The following is a 13919-nucleotide window of genomic DNA, read 5'->3' as shown; positions in this document are numbered from 1 at the left end:
CCCCTGTAAAGGTCTTTGGGTATCCCCCAGTCTTATTTTTGACGTGATAACGTCTAATAACTCGTTACTACGGGCAGCATGCACGAAAAAGATGACGTCATTGTCCCGTTTCCCAATATAGCTTAAGCGCCATCTATTGGCGCGCGTTGGAACTAAGCGGCTGATCGATGCGCTCGGTATGGTTGTAGCGTGTGGCCTGAGTAAAGCACCACAGCTGCGACAGATGGCGCGCCCGTGTTTATTATTTTTAAGTGTTTGTAATTTAAAAACATGAAAGATTGCATTAAAATAAGCATCTTTTATAGAATGAAGTTGTTTGAAAAACCTACTTATTTAGGAGTTAGAGCAGTACGAAGTTGCGAATTTTCCCATAGTATTTACTAAGGCGCCAGAGACTTAATAAATTTACGATGATTTTTTTTACCAATATAACCTATGTTAATATTGATAAATCATATAGAACACGTTTAAATAAGGATGTTTTGTTATATAAACTTTTTCTTCTCCATTAATATTTACTGAGATATTAGGGTTCTAAGATTAGTAAATGGCACTAGCACTTTAATAACATTAACGCGTGTCTCGCAAACGGTCTAGGATACAAAATGACGACTTTTATATAGGTATAGGCTATAGGTTAGGTTCGTTAGGTATCTTCAAACGGCCGAAGGCTCCTATTCTGTGCAGTTTCTGTAATAAGCGGGGCTCCGTCGATATCGCTTTCTGTCTCTGGCGCCTTAGTAATGCTACGGGAGAATTTTGCAACTTTGCACCACTCTAACTCCTAAATTAGTAGGTTTTAAAAAAAACTTTAATTTATAAAAGATGCTTATTTTAATGCATTCTTTCTAATAAGAACAAAACACTATGCTAGAAAGAGTGCAGAGGAAGTTCTGTAGGCACATTTACAAACGACTGTACTGATATTACCCATATATGTATGCATCTCTATTCGTAACAGGAATGGTTGGTCTTCAAACTCTAGAAACCAGACGGAAACTGCTGCATATTATGCATTACCGCCAACTGTTTCACCATAGAGTAGATGACGCATCCGTGCTTGAGAGAATGGGGCTGCAAGTGCCAAGAGCGAATGTGGTGGTTGGCATGCCGGGCGCGGTGCCGGCGCGGCGGCGGCGGCGCCTGTTCGCGGCGGCCGGCGCACCGCTCGAGCCCGAGCTGCTCTTAACCGCATCATGTTGGAGACAGACGATATTGACATATTTGCTGATAGTGTTGGTGTGTTTTACAGAAAACTCTTAAGGTTCATAGACTCTACACTCCTTAGGTGATTAATGTAATAACCATAGTTTAACTTTTAAGTGTGTTTGCTTTTATTTATGTCAATTTAACATGTACATAATTATATTACCACATAAGTGCTTTGGTAAAATACTGTTAACTTTTGTGTATTTTTAATAAATAAATAAAAAAACGTGAAAAAAGTCCCAGAATCGGGCCCCGTTTGCTATACTCTGACCGCCCCTGTCTATAATACTGTAATGTTTGACGTTATCACGTTAAACTACCGTCCGTAAACTGACTTTACAGACAACCAATTTTTTCGCTTAAAGGTCTGGATACCAGGCCATAAAATTACAAAAAAAAAGTCGTATTTTATTTTTATGGCGTCAACGTCATTGACGACTCTCTTAGTTACTTTTCGTTTTCGCTCCATTATTTTGGCAGGAAGGATTGTGTCATTGTGATGATCGCGCGAATCTGTTTATCTCGTGAAACAAACAAGTAGAATCTGAAAGTTATATATTTTAAACGTGCGAATAAAGTCGACGCAGTGTGTTTTAATGTACGTATTATTATGGAACCGACAAATCAGTGCCACTGCTGCCTGCAGCGGCCTTCGGCGAAAGATTTGAGGACGCCGTACACTCGTCACGGCATTACGGAGATATACTCGTTCATGATTGAAGAATGCTTCGTGATCAAAGTAAGTGAATGATAGCAGCTTTTTTTAGGGTTCCGTAGCCAAAATGGCAAAAACGGAACCCTTATAGTTTCGTCATGTCCGTCTGTCCGTCTGTCCGTCTGTCCGTCTGTCCGTCTGTCACAGCCGATTTACTCGGAAACTATAAGTACTACAGTGATGAAATTTGATGGGAATATGTGTTGTATGAACCGCTACAAAATTATGACACTAAATAGTAAAAAAAAGAATTGGGGGTGGGGCCCCCATACATGTAACTGAGGGATGAAAATTTTTTTTTCGATGTACATACCCGTGTGGGGTATCAATGGAAAGGTCTTTTAAAATGATATAAAGTTTTCTAAAAAACATTTTTCTTAAAGTGAACGGTTTTTGAGATATCAGCTCTCAAAGTCGTAAAAAGTATGTCCCCCCCCCCTCTATTTTTATAACTACGGGGTATAAAATTCTAAAAAAAATAGAGGTGATGCATGCTAATTAACTCTTTCAACGATTTTTGGTTTGATCAAAGTATCTCTTATAGTTTTTGAGATAGGTTGATTTAACTGTAATTTTGGTTAAGTTATTGGTTTATTATATTTGCTGCTACGGAACCCTTTGTGCGCGAGCCCGACTCGCACTTGGCCGGTTTTTCGTTATTCCTTGGTTTGCGTATCAGCTCACACACAGCGCGTCGGGCGGGCGCGTGCATTTCATGGCGTTTGTATTTATTTACAAAATTTGAATCCTGTTTCGTGTGAAAATTTGTGTCCTGTTGTTTTGTTTGTTTGTTTGTATTTGTATCCGTGTGGTGACGGGTTAAGAATTTCACCACCCCCTTTCTTCCCGTGGGTGTCGTAGAAGGCGACTGTGGGATATGGGGTAAATTGTGGCGTAGGCGAGAGGCTGGCAGACTATCACTGAAATGTCACAGTTTAGTTTTCTTTCAACCCCTTATTTGCCAAGAGTGGCACTGTATCTTTTGCAGTTTCATCTGCTCTGCCTACCCCTTTATGGGAAACAGGCGTGATTGTATGTTGTTGGATCCTGTTTGTATATTTTTGCACTCAATGTTTCATGTAACGCTTCAAAGGCTGCCTTTGACATGTGAAAATAATTTAAAAAATCTATGTTCATATGTTTCCAGTTCTCTACACAGTCTATGGTACTCTCCAAATATTAATTGTTTCTTATTAATTTCGTGAACCCGGTTTTATTTTTCTTTTGCGAACTTTATTCCTCAAAACTAGCAGAAATGATAATTCCTCGTCTGTGTCCATATGTTCTGACATCTTGGTGCAGACTGCCAACGATCGATGGCGGTGAGAACCCGCGCCGGGGCCGCTGCGGGCCCGCCGCGCCCGCCGTGCCCGCGCTCTGTGTGAAGGGTGTGAAAAACGAGCCCGTCTGCTAGGTCCCGCGCCCGCGGTCTGTGTGTGTTGCGCTTAAAGTGTATATGGATGCTAACTATGACCCTATACTACATCTTGCAGCTGGCATCAAGCAATGAGGAGCAGAGTGGCATCTGCGGGGAGTGTGAGAGGCGCCTGCGGGAGGCGAGCTCCTTCAAGATGCAGGTGCAGCGCTGCCAGGCCGAGCTGCGTCAGAGGCTCCAGGCAGCACTGAGAGCCAAAGGTAAACTTAAAGACGACCGGTCTGGCTCAGTCGGTAGTGACTGCTAAGCCACGGTCCTGGGTCCGAATCCCGGTAAAGGCATTGTTTGTGTGAGCACAGATATTTCTGGCTTAGTCGGTAGTGACTGCTAAGCCGCGGTCCTGGGTTTGAATCCCGGTAAGGGCATTTTCGTTTGTGTGAGCACAGATATTTGTCCCTGAGTCATGGATGTTCTCTATGTACACAGGTATGTATTTATCTATTTAATTATGTATATCGTCGCTTAGCACCCATAGTACAAGCTTTGCTTAGTTTGGGGCTAAGTTGATCTGTGTAATGTGTCCCCAATATTGAAATAAAAAAAAAAGCTTTGATAAATTGTTTTTGACAACAGGTCTATCCTTGTGGATAGTTACCTTGTCTGCTAAGCCAATAGTCCTGGGTTTGTACCCCGGTAAGGGTATTTATTTGTGTGATGAACACAGATATTTGTTCCGAGTTGTTTTTGTACAAGCTCTGCTTAGTTTGGGGCTAAATCAATCTGTTTAATTGTCGCTCACTATTTATTCTGAGATGTAACTTGTATACATTGCTTTTGCCTGCGGCTTCGCCCGCGTTAGAAAAAGACAAAAAGTAGCCTATGTCACTCTCCATCCCTTCAACTATCTTAAAAAATCACGTCAATTCGTCGCTCCGCTTTGTCGTGAAAGAGGGACCAACAAACAGACACTCACACATTCCCATTTATAATATTAGTATGGACTACAGGGTTGAAGAGGCCTATACCCGAACAGAGGGGCCTTGTCTTAACCTTGTATATGTATTGACTAATTATCTATATAAATTGTTTTTTTTCTGCTTTGGCTTTTTCTCCCTGCCAATTTGCCAATGTCAGTATTGGCTTGGTGTGACCGTAGTCAGGGGCGGCTCACTCCGAGATTCTATCGCCGTGCTATAAGTACATGCCGATGCCGGCGGCCGCGAGATCGCGGCCTAATCAGGGGTGGCGCGCGTTCTCACGGAACGCACGTTCGCACTTTCTATTGTTATTTTACGTCGCGAGTTTTTGTTTAAGGTTCATATGCGATGTCCGCGTGTGGAATGGCTAACAATGCTAAATTGAATAAACATCATGAATAAAATATGTACCATAGGACATTCTTACACAGATCTACTATTGATTAAGTCCCACGGAAAAGTTTAATAAGGCTTGTGATGTTGGAACTTAAACCAAAATACTGTATATATATCTAGAAAGTACCCAAGACTTAAATATAATAGTATAAAATTTTATCTGAGTAATTAATTCGTTTGAATCCATAGGCAACCAAATCATCCGACGCTGCGCGACGTGCGGCTGGTTTCTTTGTAAACATTTTGTAGGCATTTAAAAAGGCGGCATTTCGTGAACATCTAAGCAGTGGGCCTTCCCTTCTGTACTTGTACTATTATATATTCTGTGCCGTAGTGTTGACTTTCACACGTGAGGAGAATGTTCGTTTTTTTTTAATAGATTGTTTAAGTTTTAAGTCTTGGAAATAAAGGCTATTTTATGTCATGTAAACTACAGGATGAAATAAAAAGGACAATTCAATTGCGTAGTGACTCTTGAGGTCATTGCTGAAGTCGCGAACAAAAAATTGGCTTTTTCATAGTCATGAGCGGCATCCTGATCATGACAGTCGAAATTTATGAAACACAAAACATTTTTTTCAGTACAGATGGTTTTTTTTACGCACTAGTGCGAGAAGTGGTTCATTATGTAACAGGTCGAAACTTCGGAAGCTCATCTGTACTGAAAAACGTCGTACGATACACGTGCGAAAAGGAAATTCGCAACTCGTGTCGATTTAAAACACTCCCTTCGGTCGTGTTTTAATTTATCGCCACTCGTTTCGAACTTCCTTTTTTACGCGTTTTTTTCTACTCGTCGACTTTAATCTGTCAACTAGGACACCACAGACTAAACTAAACTATATGTGCCGACTTTTCAGTGTTGGATAAGTTTTTGACACTTAGTCAACTATAATATTTCATTACACTTCACTTTAGTTAACAAAATTCAAAAATAGAACTTCATACTAATTTGCGATACCTCTGGCAATTTTTTCTGCATCTGAAACCCATTTTTTTTAATCCATCGCGTTATCGACCAATCAGAGACGGTTATGATAAACAATTGGTTGCTAGGTAATTCAATGTTGATACAACGGTGAACGAGGCTATTAACATTAATTTTAACTTTAATGATGATATTTTTCGTCCATTGATGATGAAAATGACTCATAGAAAAAATATTGTATACAATAGTGATATAATTAAGCTTTTCACTCAGCAAGCTTCGTGGCCTAAACACGGTACTCGACTGAAAAGCGTTGTATTATATCACGATTGTATAAAATACTATTTGCGATTTCAGCATTGGTCCTATAATAAAAGTTGTTCATTATGAGTTCAAAAGTCACTAAGCAAAGTTTGAACTTTCCTTACCACAACTCGGATATATAAAAGGGGCGCGTTCCTAGCACACAGTCTAAGCTCGTGTAGGTGAACGCGTACTATGCTTGTATGAGTGAAATATGACAGGTCGACTGCTCGCGTTTTTGACAGACGGTAACTGTGAGGTAACCGAAAGGGGGCGTGGGGGGGGGGGCGGTACTTTCAGCGGAGAGCGGGAGTGGCCATACTGTACGATAGTACTCTTTTTTTATACTGTGCTCTTACGGTTATCGACTTATCGAGTTATTAAAAAAATAAAGATAATTACTGAACACGTGTGTGACAGCCTTTACCAATTTCTAATGTAATTTGTTTTGACATGTGCCGTCAGTCACTTGACACTAAGGCCGGCAACAGACAGTCTTAATTTTCATAATCTTATAAAATAAGATTGACTGCCTTGCCACACACATTCTTAAAATTCAAATTATTCGCAATCTGTCAGATCAATCTGAAAAAAATCGTAATCTTAAAAAATAAGACTGTGTGTGGACAGTTGCGAAATTGTATGGGAATCCGTGCACTCGATCTGATTTCATAAGATTATGATTTTTTAAGATTATGAAATTTAAGACAGTCTGTTGCCGGCCTAACTTGAATGTTGAAATTTATTATGAAAACGATGAAAAATGTTTTCTGCGAATTTAACTAAAAGTGATATTCAGGGTGGTTTCTGATAATGAACCTAGCTACGTGTCGAATTTAACGGAAAACAAACAGTGTCATGTATCGTGTATGTTATGTTTTAGAGGAGAAAGCCTTGGATGAACACCTTGAAGATGACATGAGCAGCGATGTTCCCGAGCCTTCTTTGCGTGAGTATCTGGCATTCAGAATAATAATAGTTAGAATTAATTAAATGCTAGATAAGAGTTTTGAAATTAGACTTATATTGACCGGGATATAGACCGTGATTACCTTTTTGATTTTTGTCGAGCTCCCGATATTTCGACGCAGTTGCATGCATCATGATCACTGTCTGTAAACTATCAGAACTATCAGTAAACTATATGCATCCTTTTCTTTAGGGTGCTATAGAAAAGGATACCTAATTACCTATAGTTTTCTTTCTTCTTATTTACTGACAGACTTGTTTGACAGAGTATATAGTATGAATTCTCTGAGATGAACTTTTCGCTTTAGCCGTAATCTGTTAAACAAAGGCCTTTGTGTCTATTATTCACGGCAGCTAGCTCCCGTCTAAACGGCACGTGCTATAGTCTCAGTGTAGTTAAAAAGCAACTATCATGATAGTAACAAGGTTCAAATCCATAAAAAGCCGTTTCGGAGATAACACGTTTAATCATCTTCAAAAAAAGTTACCTGCATACTGCAAACTGTTTAATAAATTTGAACCTTATTGCTATCATGATAGTTGCTTTTTAACGACACTGAGACTTTAGCACGTGCTGTGGAAACGGGAGCTAGCCGACATGAATAATAGAAACAAAGGCCTTTATTTAACAGATTACGGCAAAAGCGAAACGTTCATCTCAGAAAATTCATACTATAACTATTATTCCGTGTTCAGCTCCGGGCGAGAAGAGCCCCGCCCCGCCTTGTAAAGAGGAGCCGCGAGACGAATATCTGTCACGTAAGTAGATTTGTAATACGCAACTGTGGGAACAAATCAAATTATTTTAACAAATATTTTGATTTGTGTTTTTTTTTATGTTTAAAAGACGCCGGTTCGAATCCGGCCTTCACCACTGGTGGTGCTCGTCATTTTTTCTTTAATATATGACATCTTATTTCGATTTTTAATTTATATATAGTAGTGTGACTACATAAAAAAAACACAAATCAAAATATTTGTTAAAATAATTTGATTTGTTCTCATAGTTGCGTATAGATGGCAGCACCAGTCTCTCTAGCTATATCGTAAACCTGTAAAGGTTTCGTATAGGAGGTGCAAGCACCTACTGCTTGCCCTTAGAGTTGGTCAAAGACGCCTAGTCTTACAAAGATGACATATAGAAGAGAAATTTCGACGACTTCCGCTGTGGCGAAGTGGCCTAGGGGTTCATGGCGTTTGGCCCGGATTGCTAAAAGACGCCGGTTCGAATCCGGCCTTCACCACTGGTGGTGCTCGTCATTTTTTAACCGCCTTCCAAATCTCAAAGGAAGGGGTTCTCAATTCGTCTGTATTTTTTTTTTAATGTTTGTTCCTCGATATCTCCGTCGTTACTGGACCGATTTTGAATTTTTTTTTTTGATTGAATGTATATACATACAGATTGGGCTGGTGTCCCTCTCGCACGTGTGGCCAGAGTTAATGAGGTTACCATAGTAGTAGTATTTTTATCTGTATATTACCTGACTTTATAACTTCTTATATTATTCTAGTGTTATATTCAAACTAGAGTTTCGATATATTTTAAAGAATCGGCAAATAATTATAATGTAATTATTTTGATGCCAATAAATCAAAGATTTGTATAATTAAAAAATAGGTTCAAATGAGTATTAGTAGATTTGGTAGTAACTTTGAAAATTGACTGGTATCCCCAATGTATGACAGTGATGACGTCACTGAATAATGTTGACATTGTGTAAGTGCGAGAGGGACACCAGCCCAAACAATGACCTCTCATGTGGACACACTTTTTGACCTAACTACACAATCTAGTTTAATAATTCTAAATCCCATTATTCCGTGTTCAGCTCCAGATGAGGAGAGCCAAGGCCCGCCTTGTAAAGAGGAGCCGCGAGACGGATGTTTGTCACGTAAGTACACACTTGGAATTACATTAAGAGTTTCATTATTGTCACTTGAAGAATAGGTAACATAAGGGTGCCTTTCCACCATAGATGCGCTACGTGGATGACATGAAATGAAATTCAATTTAGGCATTAACATAATGATCTTATGAAAGTCTGAGAAGAAAATTTTTGATTATTTTAGGGAATTTTAGGTCAATTATACTCAGGATCACGAGTACTTACTACTCAATCTCACTGGGAGACAAAAAGTGTCCCAGAATTTTCATACATTTTTGTTACTTTTCTCTTTTGTTACTCCATAAAACATGTACGGAAAATGGTAACAAAATAAGAAAAAATCGAATGGGACAATTTTTTTAACTACTAGGATTGAAAAGGAATTCTGAGTAGGAATAGCATTATTTTTTTTTTTTCAATATTATCACACTTCATAAAAGTGGCAAAAAAAAGAAATGCTCAATGGTACCTTTTGTACAAATATAAATAAATTCAAACTAACACTAATGAAAATATGGTTTAAAATAGCGTTATAAACAGACAAAAAGTAGCCTATGTCACTCTATCCCTTCAACTATCTCCACTTACAAAAACACGTCAATTCGTCGCTCCGTTTTGTCGTGAAAGGCGGAGAAACAAACAGACCCCCATCCCATTTATAATATTAGTATGGATGCTTTAGCAATGAGCGCTCTCATGATCCCGGATGTGTTTGATACTCGTATCCACCAATCATGTTAATTTCTCCACAAAGCATAGCGCTAGTGGGAACGGGTCCGACTAAGCTGATTGGTGGACAATGGACATCAGACGCGTCCAAGGCAACATTACCAACGTAGTGCACCACATCTCTTGTGGAAAGGCACCCTTGTTGTCGAGAATCGCAAGTAGTTACTTGCAGACTGACCATTAATTTCAACGGAAGGCTTAGGTAGTCCGTTTAACCTATAGAACGCCAAAGACGGCAAATGACGTCAACGGAAAACCGTGCCACTGACGCCACGGGGGTAAATTAAGGATGGGTAAAGAAATTATGCTAACATAACAGTAGGGTGATTTTCGATATATTTTCATTTAAAAAAATGCGTGACGTCAAATGCCGTCGCTGGCGTCGTGGTCACGATTTTCCGAAGTCTCTGGCGGCCAAAAGGTTAATTACCCGAGAAATGATTTCAGATCTTTATTGGTAAAAAATTATACATTTTTACAAGTCATTATGGCGCCCGATACACTATATTTTGTCCCCTCACTAGCTCGGAAGCACGTGTTTTATCCTTTAATTACAGCGGGTAAAAACGCATTTTATCCAATAGTGGATAAAGTAATTTGAACTTAAATAAAGTCAAATTTTCTGCTTTAAAATTGATAAAAGCAGGTGACTATAATGATGATGATTTTTTTTATAGTAATGATGATGATTTATCATCTGTGGAACTACTGTAAGCAGTGATAAACGTTTTTTGCCTTGTACTTTCCTCGCTATAGTGAGGGGAAAAGCTTTATGTCACACACGGGTGCAAATGTATTTTACTTCTCGTGTGTTGAAAAACTCGCAAGTTCAGGATTCTATTCTCGTACCTTCAACTATAGAATACTTTCGCTTTCTCGTTTTTCGATTTCACTCGGCGTTAAAATACAACTCTGCACCCTTGCATAACAAATAATTATTTCCCCTCACTAGCTCGAAAACACGTGCTTTGTCCTTTAATACCGACTTTATCCACTAATGGATAAGGAAAGACTTTATCCACTAGTGGATAAAGTAATTTGACCTTGAATAGAGGAAAATTTTCTACTTTAAAACTGATAAAAGTGGGTTAATCTATTGATGAAGATGTTTTACCACCTATGGAACTACTGTAAGCAGTGATTAAACGCGTTTTTTGCCTTGTACTTTCCTCGCTATAATGAGGGTAAAAGTTTTGTGTCACACACGGGTGCAAGTGTATTTTACTTCTCGTGTGTTGGAAAACTCGCAAGCTTAGGATTCTATTCTCGACCCACTCGCTTCGCTCGTGGTTCAACTATAGAGTCCTTTCGCTTGCTCGTTTTTCAATTCCACACTCGGCGTTAAAATACAACTTTGCACCCTTGCATAGAGGTAGAATAGTCATTTCGATACAAGTGCGACACCACCGAAGGGAGTGTTTTAAATCGACACGAGTTACGAATTTCCTTTTCGCACGTGTATCGAACGACGTTTTTCAGTACAGATGGAAGTTTCGACCTGACATATAATGAACCACTTCTCGCACTAGTGCGTAAAAAAACGACCATCTGTACTGAAAAAATAACTATTTCAATATTGATCGTTTTTTGTCAAGTTCTTGCATTCGTCGCATTCTGCTTTTGCCCTAATGATCCGGAGCACGTTTGTTCCGTGGTGATGGGAAAGAAGTACTGAATTACCGATCATATGCTTGGATTTCATTTGATATGGCAAATTCTGTTTGGAAATGGACATGTGTTTCCTTGTCTTCAGCTGGCGAGTACGAAGTTGACACAGCGCCTCTGACCTCGCGAGCTGTTCAGCAGCTCTCGTTGGGGTGTTCCGTGAAGGTGGAGCGCCTCAGCGACTCGCCGCTCGCGAGCAAGCCGTGCCCCGTGACGTCACACCGCGAGAGCGACGAACAAGCCTACACACACGATACTCGCCCCACACACGACTCTAGTTTGAACACACACAAACAGAAAAATATCACACCAGTAAGGAATACCGAAGTCTACTGTTGCGACATGTGCGCTCACCTATGCACGTCAAAACTTACTCTAATCCGCCATATCAGAACACATACTCACCCGGAGGGAAGGCACACCTGCGGAGCTTGTAAAGAAACATTTCCTAGTGTCTTGTCAGTGAAGAAGCATCTAAGGTTGCACTCTACAGACAAACCCTGCGTCTGTGAAGAATGCAATAAGCGATTTTCAACTGAAAAAGATCTGGATTCACATAAAAGAAAGAAATGTAACAGAAAATTCACTCGAAAAGTATCGGTAGGTCGCCGTGAAAATAGTGTGATGAAATCATGCCAATGTAAAGTATGTAACAAAGAATTTACTTGTAAAAGTTCTTTAGTTGTCCATGAAAGAATCCATAGTGGAACAAAACCGTACAAATGTAAAGTATGTAACAAACAATTCACTTATAAAAAATATTTAGTTCGCCATGAAATAATCCATAGTGGAATAAAACCATACAAATGTAAAGTATGTAACAAAGAATTTATAGCAAAAGCTAAATTAGTTGTCCATGAAAGAATCCATAGTGGAATAAAACCGTACAAATGTAAAGAATGTAACAAAGAATTTAGTGAAAAATATAAATTAGGTGTCCATGAAAGAATCCATAGTGGAATAAAACCATACAAATGTAAAGAATGTAACAAAGAATTTAGTGAAAAATCTAAATTAGTTGTCCATGAAAGAATCCATAGTGGAATAAAACCGTACAAATGTAAAGAATGTAACAAAGAATTTAGAGAAAAATATAAATTAGTTGTTCATGAAAGAGTCCATAGTGGAATAAAACCATACAAATGTAAAGAATGTAACAAAGAATTTAGAGAAAAATCTATATTTGTTGCCCATGAAAGAATCCATAGTGGAACAAAACCATACAAATGTAAAGTATGTAACAAACAATTCACTTATAAAAAGTCTTTAGTTGCCCATGACATAATCCACAGTGGAATAAAACCATACAAATGTAAAGTATGTAACAAACAATTCACTTATAAAAGGTCTTTAGCTGTCCATGAAAGAATCCATAGTCTAATAAAACCGTACAAATGTAAAGAATGTGACAAAGAATTCAAACAAAAATCTAATTTAGTTGTCCATGAAAGAATCCATAGTGCAACAAAACCATACAAATGTAAAGTATGTAACAAACAATTCAGTTATAAAAGGTCTTTAGTTGCCCATGACAGAATCCATAGTGGAATAAAACCGTACAAATGTAAAGAATGTAACAAAGAATTCACTTATAAAAATTATTTAGTTGTCCATGAAAGAATCCATAGTGGAATAAAACCATATAAATGTAAAGTATGTAACAAAGAATTCACTTATAAAAGTTCTTTAGTTGCCCATGACAGAATCCATAGTGGAATAAAACCATATAAATGTAAAGTATGTAACAAAGAATTCACTTATAAAAAGTCTTTAGTTGCCCATGACAGAATCCATAGTGGAATAAAACCGTACAAATGTAAAGTATAGTAACAAACAATTCACTTATAAAAGTTCTTTAGTTGTCCATGAAAGAATCCATAGTGGAATAAAACCGTACAAATTTAAAGAATGTAACAAAGAATTCACTTGTAAAAAATATTTAGTTAGCCACGAAATAATCCACAGTGGAATAAAACCATACAAATGTAAAGAATGTAACAAAGAATTCACTCGTAAAAAATATTTAGTTAGCCACGAAAGAATCCACAGTGGAATAAAACCGTACAAATGTAAAGAATGTAACAAAGAATTCACTCGTAAAAAATATTTAGTTAGCCACGAAAGAATTCACAGTGAAATACAACCACACAAATGTAAAGAATGTAACAAAGGTATCAATTGTAATTGTCATTTACTTTCCCAAGAAAAAATCCACAGTGACCATACATATGCAAAAAAATCATTTATTTATTTATTTATTTAGGGTCAACAACAGAAATTAAATAAAATTGGCAAAATAGTAGTACAGCAATAGAAAAAAAAAACCAAAAAAAAAAGCTTAATATGCAACATCATTTAAACATGTTTTTAAACATAAAAAACACATTAAAATTCATTAATTTAAAGTTAGATGTTGGCCCAATCAGGCCCACTAGCACCAACCACTTAACTCAGGGTTAGTGGGCTGTCATCTGTCAAATTCCATATAAAATGGATTGTTAACCCTCGGGTTAACTCCCCCTTTTCGTCGGTGCAAGTGGCCCTTATAGGTAATCACATCTTACTCCAGTATCTTTGGATGTTTGGACTAACAGACGTACAGTAAGACTTTTAGACAAACTATGAATATATGTGAGTGTGCACTGAAAACGTCCCACTTTGTCGATTGCTCTAAAGCCGCTTTGCCAGTTTATTCATATAAAGATACAAGTAAATCTCGCCTTAATGGTAACCGACAAAGTGGGACGTTTTACTATACACACTCACA

At 38.2% G+C, this 13919-nt stretch overlaps 1 protein-coding gene across 1 annotated transcript; it reads left to right on the top strand.

Moving 5' to 3' along the window:
* The first annotated feature begins 1673 nt into the window (after positions 1–1673).
* On the top strand, positions 1674–13121 carry LOC125240048 (zinc finger protein 883-like). Its single transcript, XM_048147880.1, has 6 exons — positions 1674–1948; positions 3418–3559; positions 6787–6852; positions 7569–7631; positions 8702–8764; positions 11241–13121. The coding sequence occupies exons 1-6, from the start codon at positions 1820–1822 to the stop codon at positions 12977–12979; spliced, it is 2202 nt and encodes a 733-aa protein (XP_048003837.1). The 5' UTR covers positions 1674–1819; the 3' UTR covers positions 12980–13121.
* Positions 13122–13919: the final 798 nt, after the last annotated feature.

Source organism: Leguminivora glycinivorella, chromosome 26, assembly GCF_023078275.1.
Source record: "Leguminivora glycinivorella isolate SPB_JAAS2020 chromosome 26, LegGlyc_1.1, whole genome shotgun sequence".
NCBI lineage: Eukaryota > Metazoa > Arthropoda > Insecta > Lepidoptera > Tortricidae > Leguminivora > Leguminivora glycinivorella.
The sequence above is the reverse complement of the archived record's forward strand: the minus strand, read 5'-3'. Positions and strand labels throughout refer to the sequence as shown.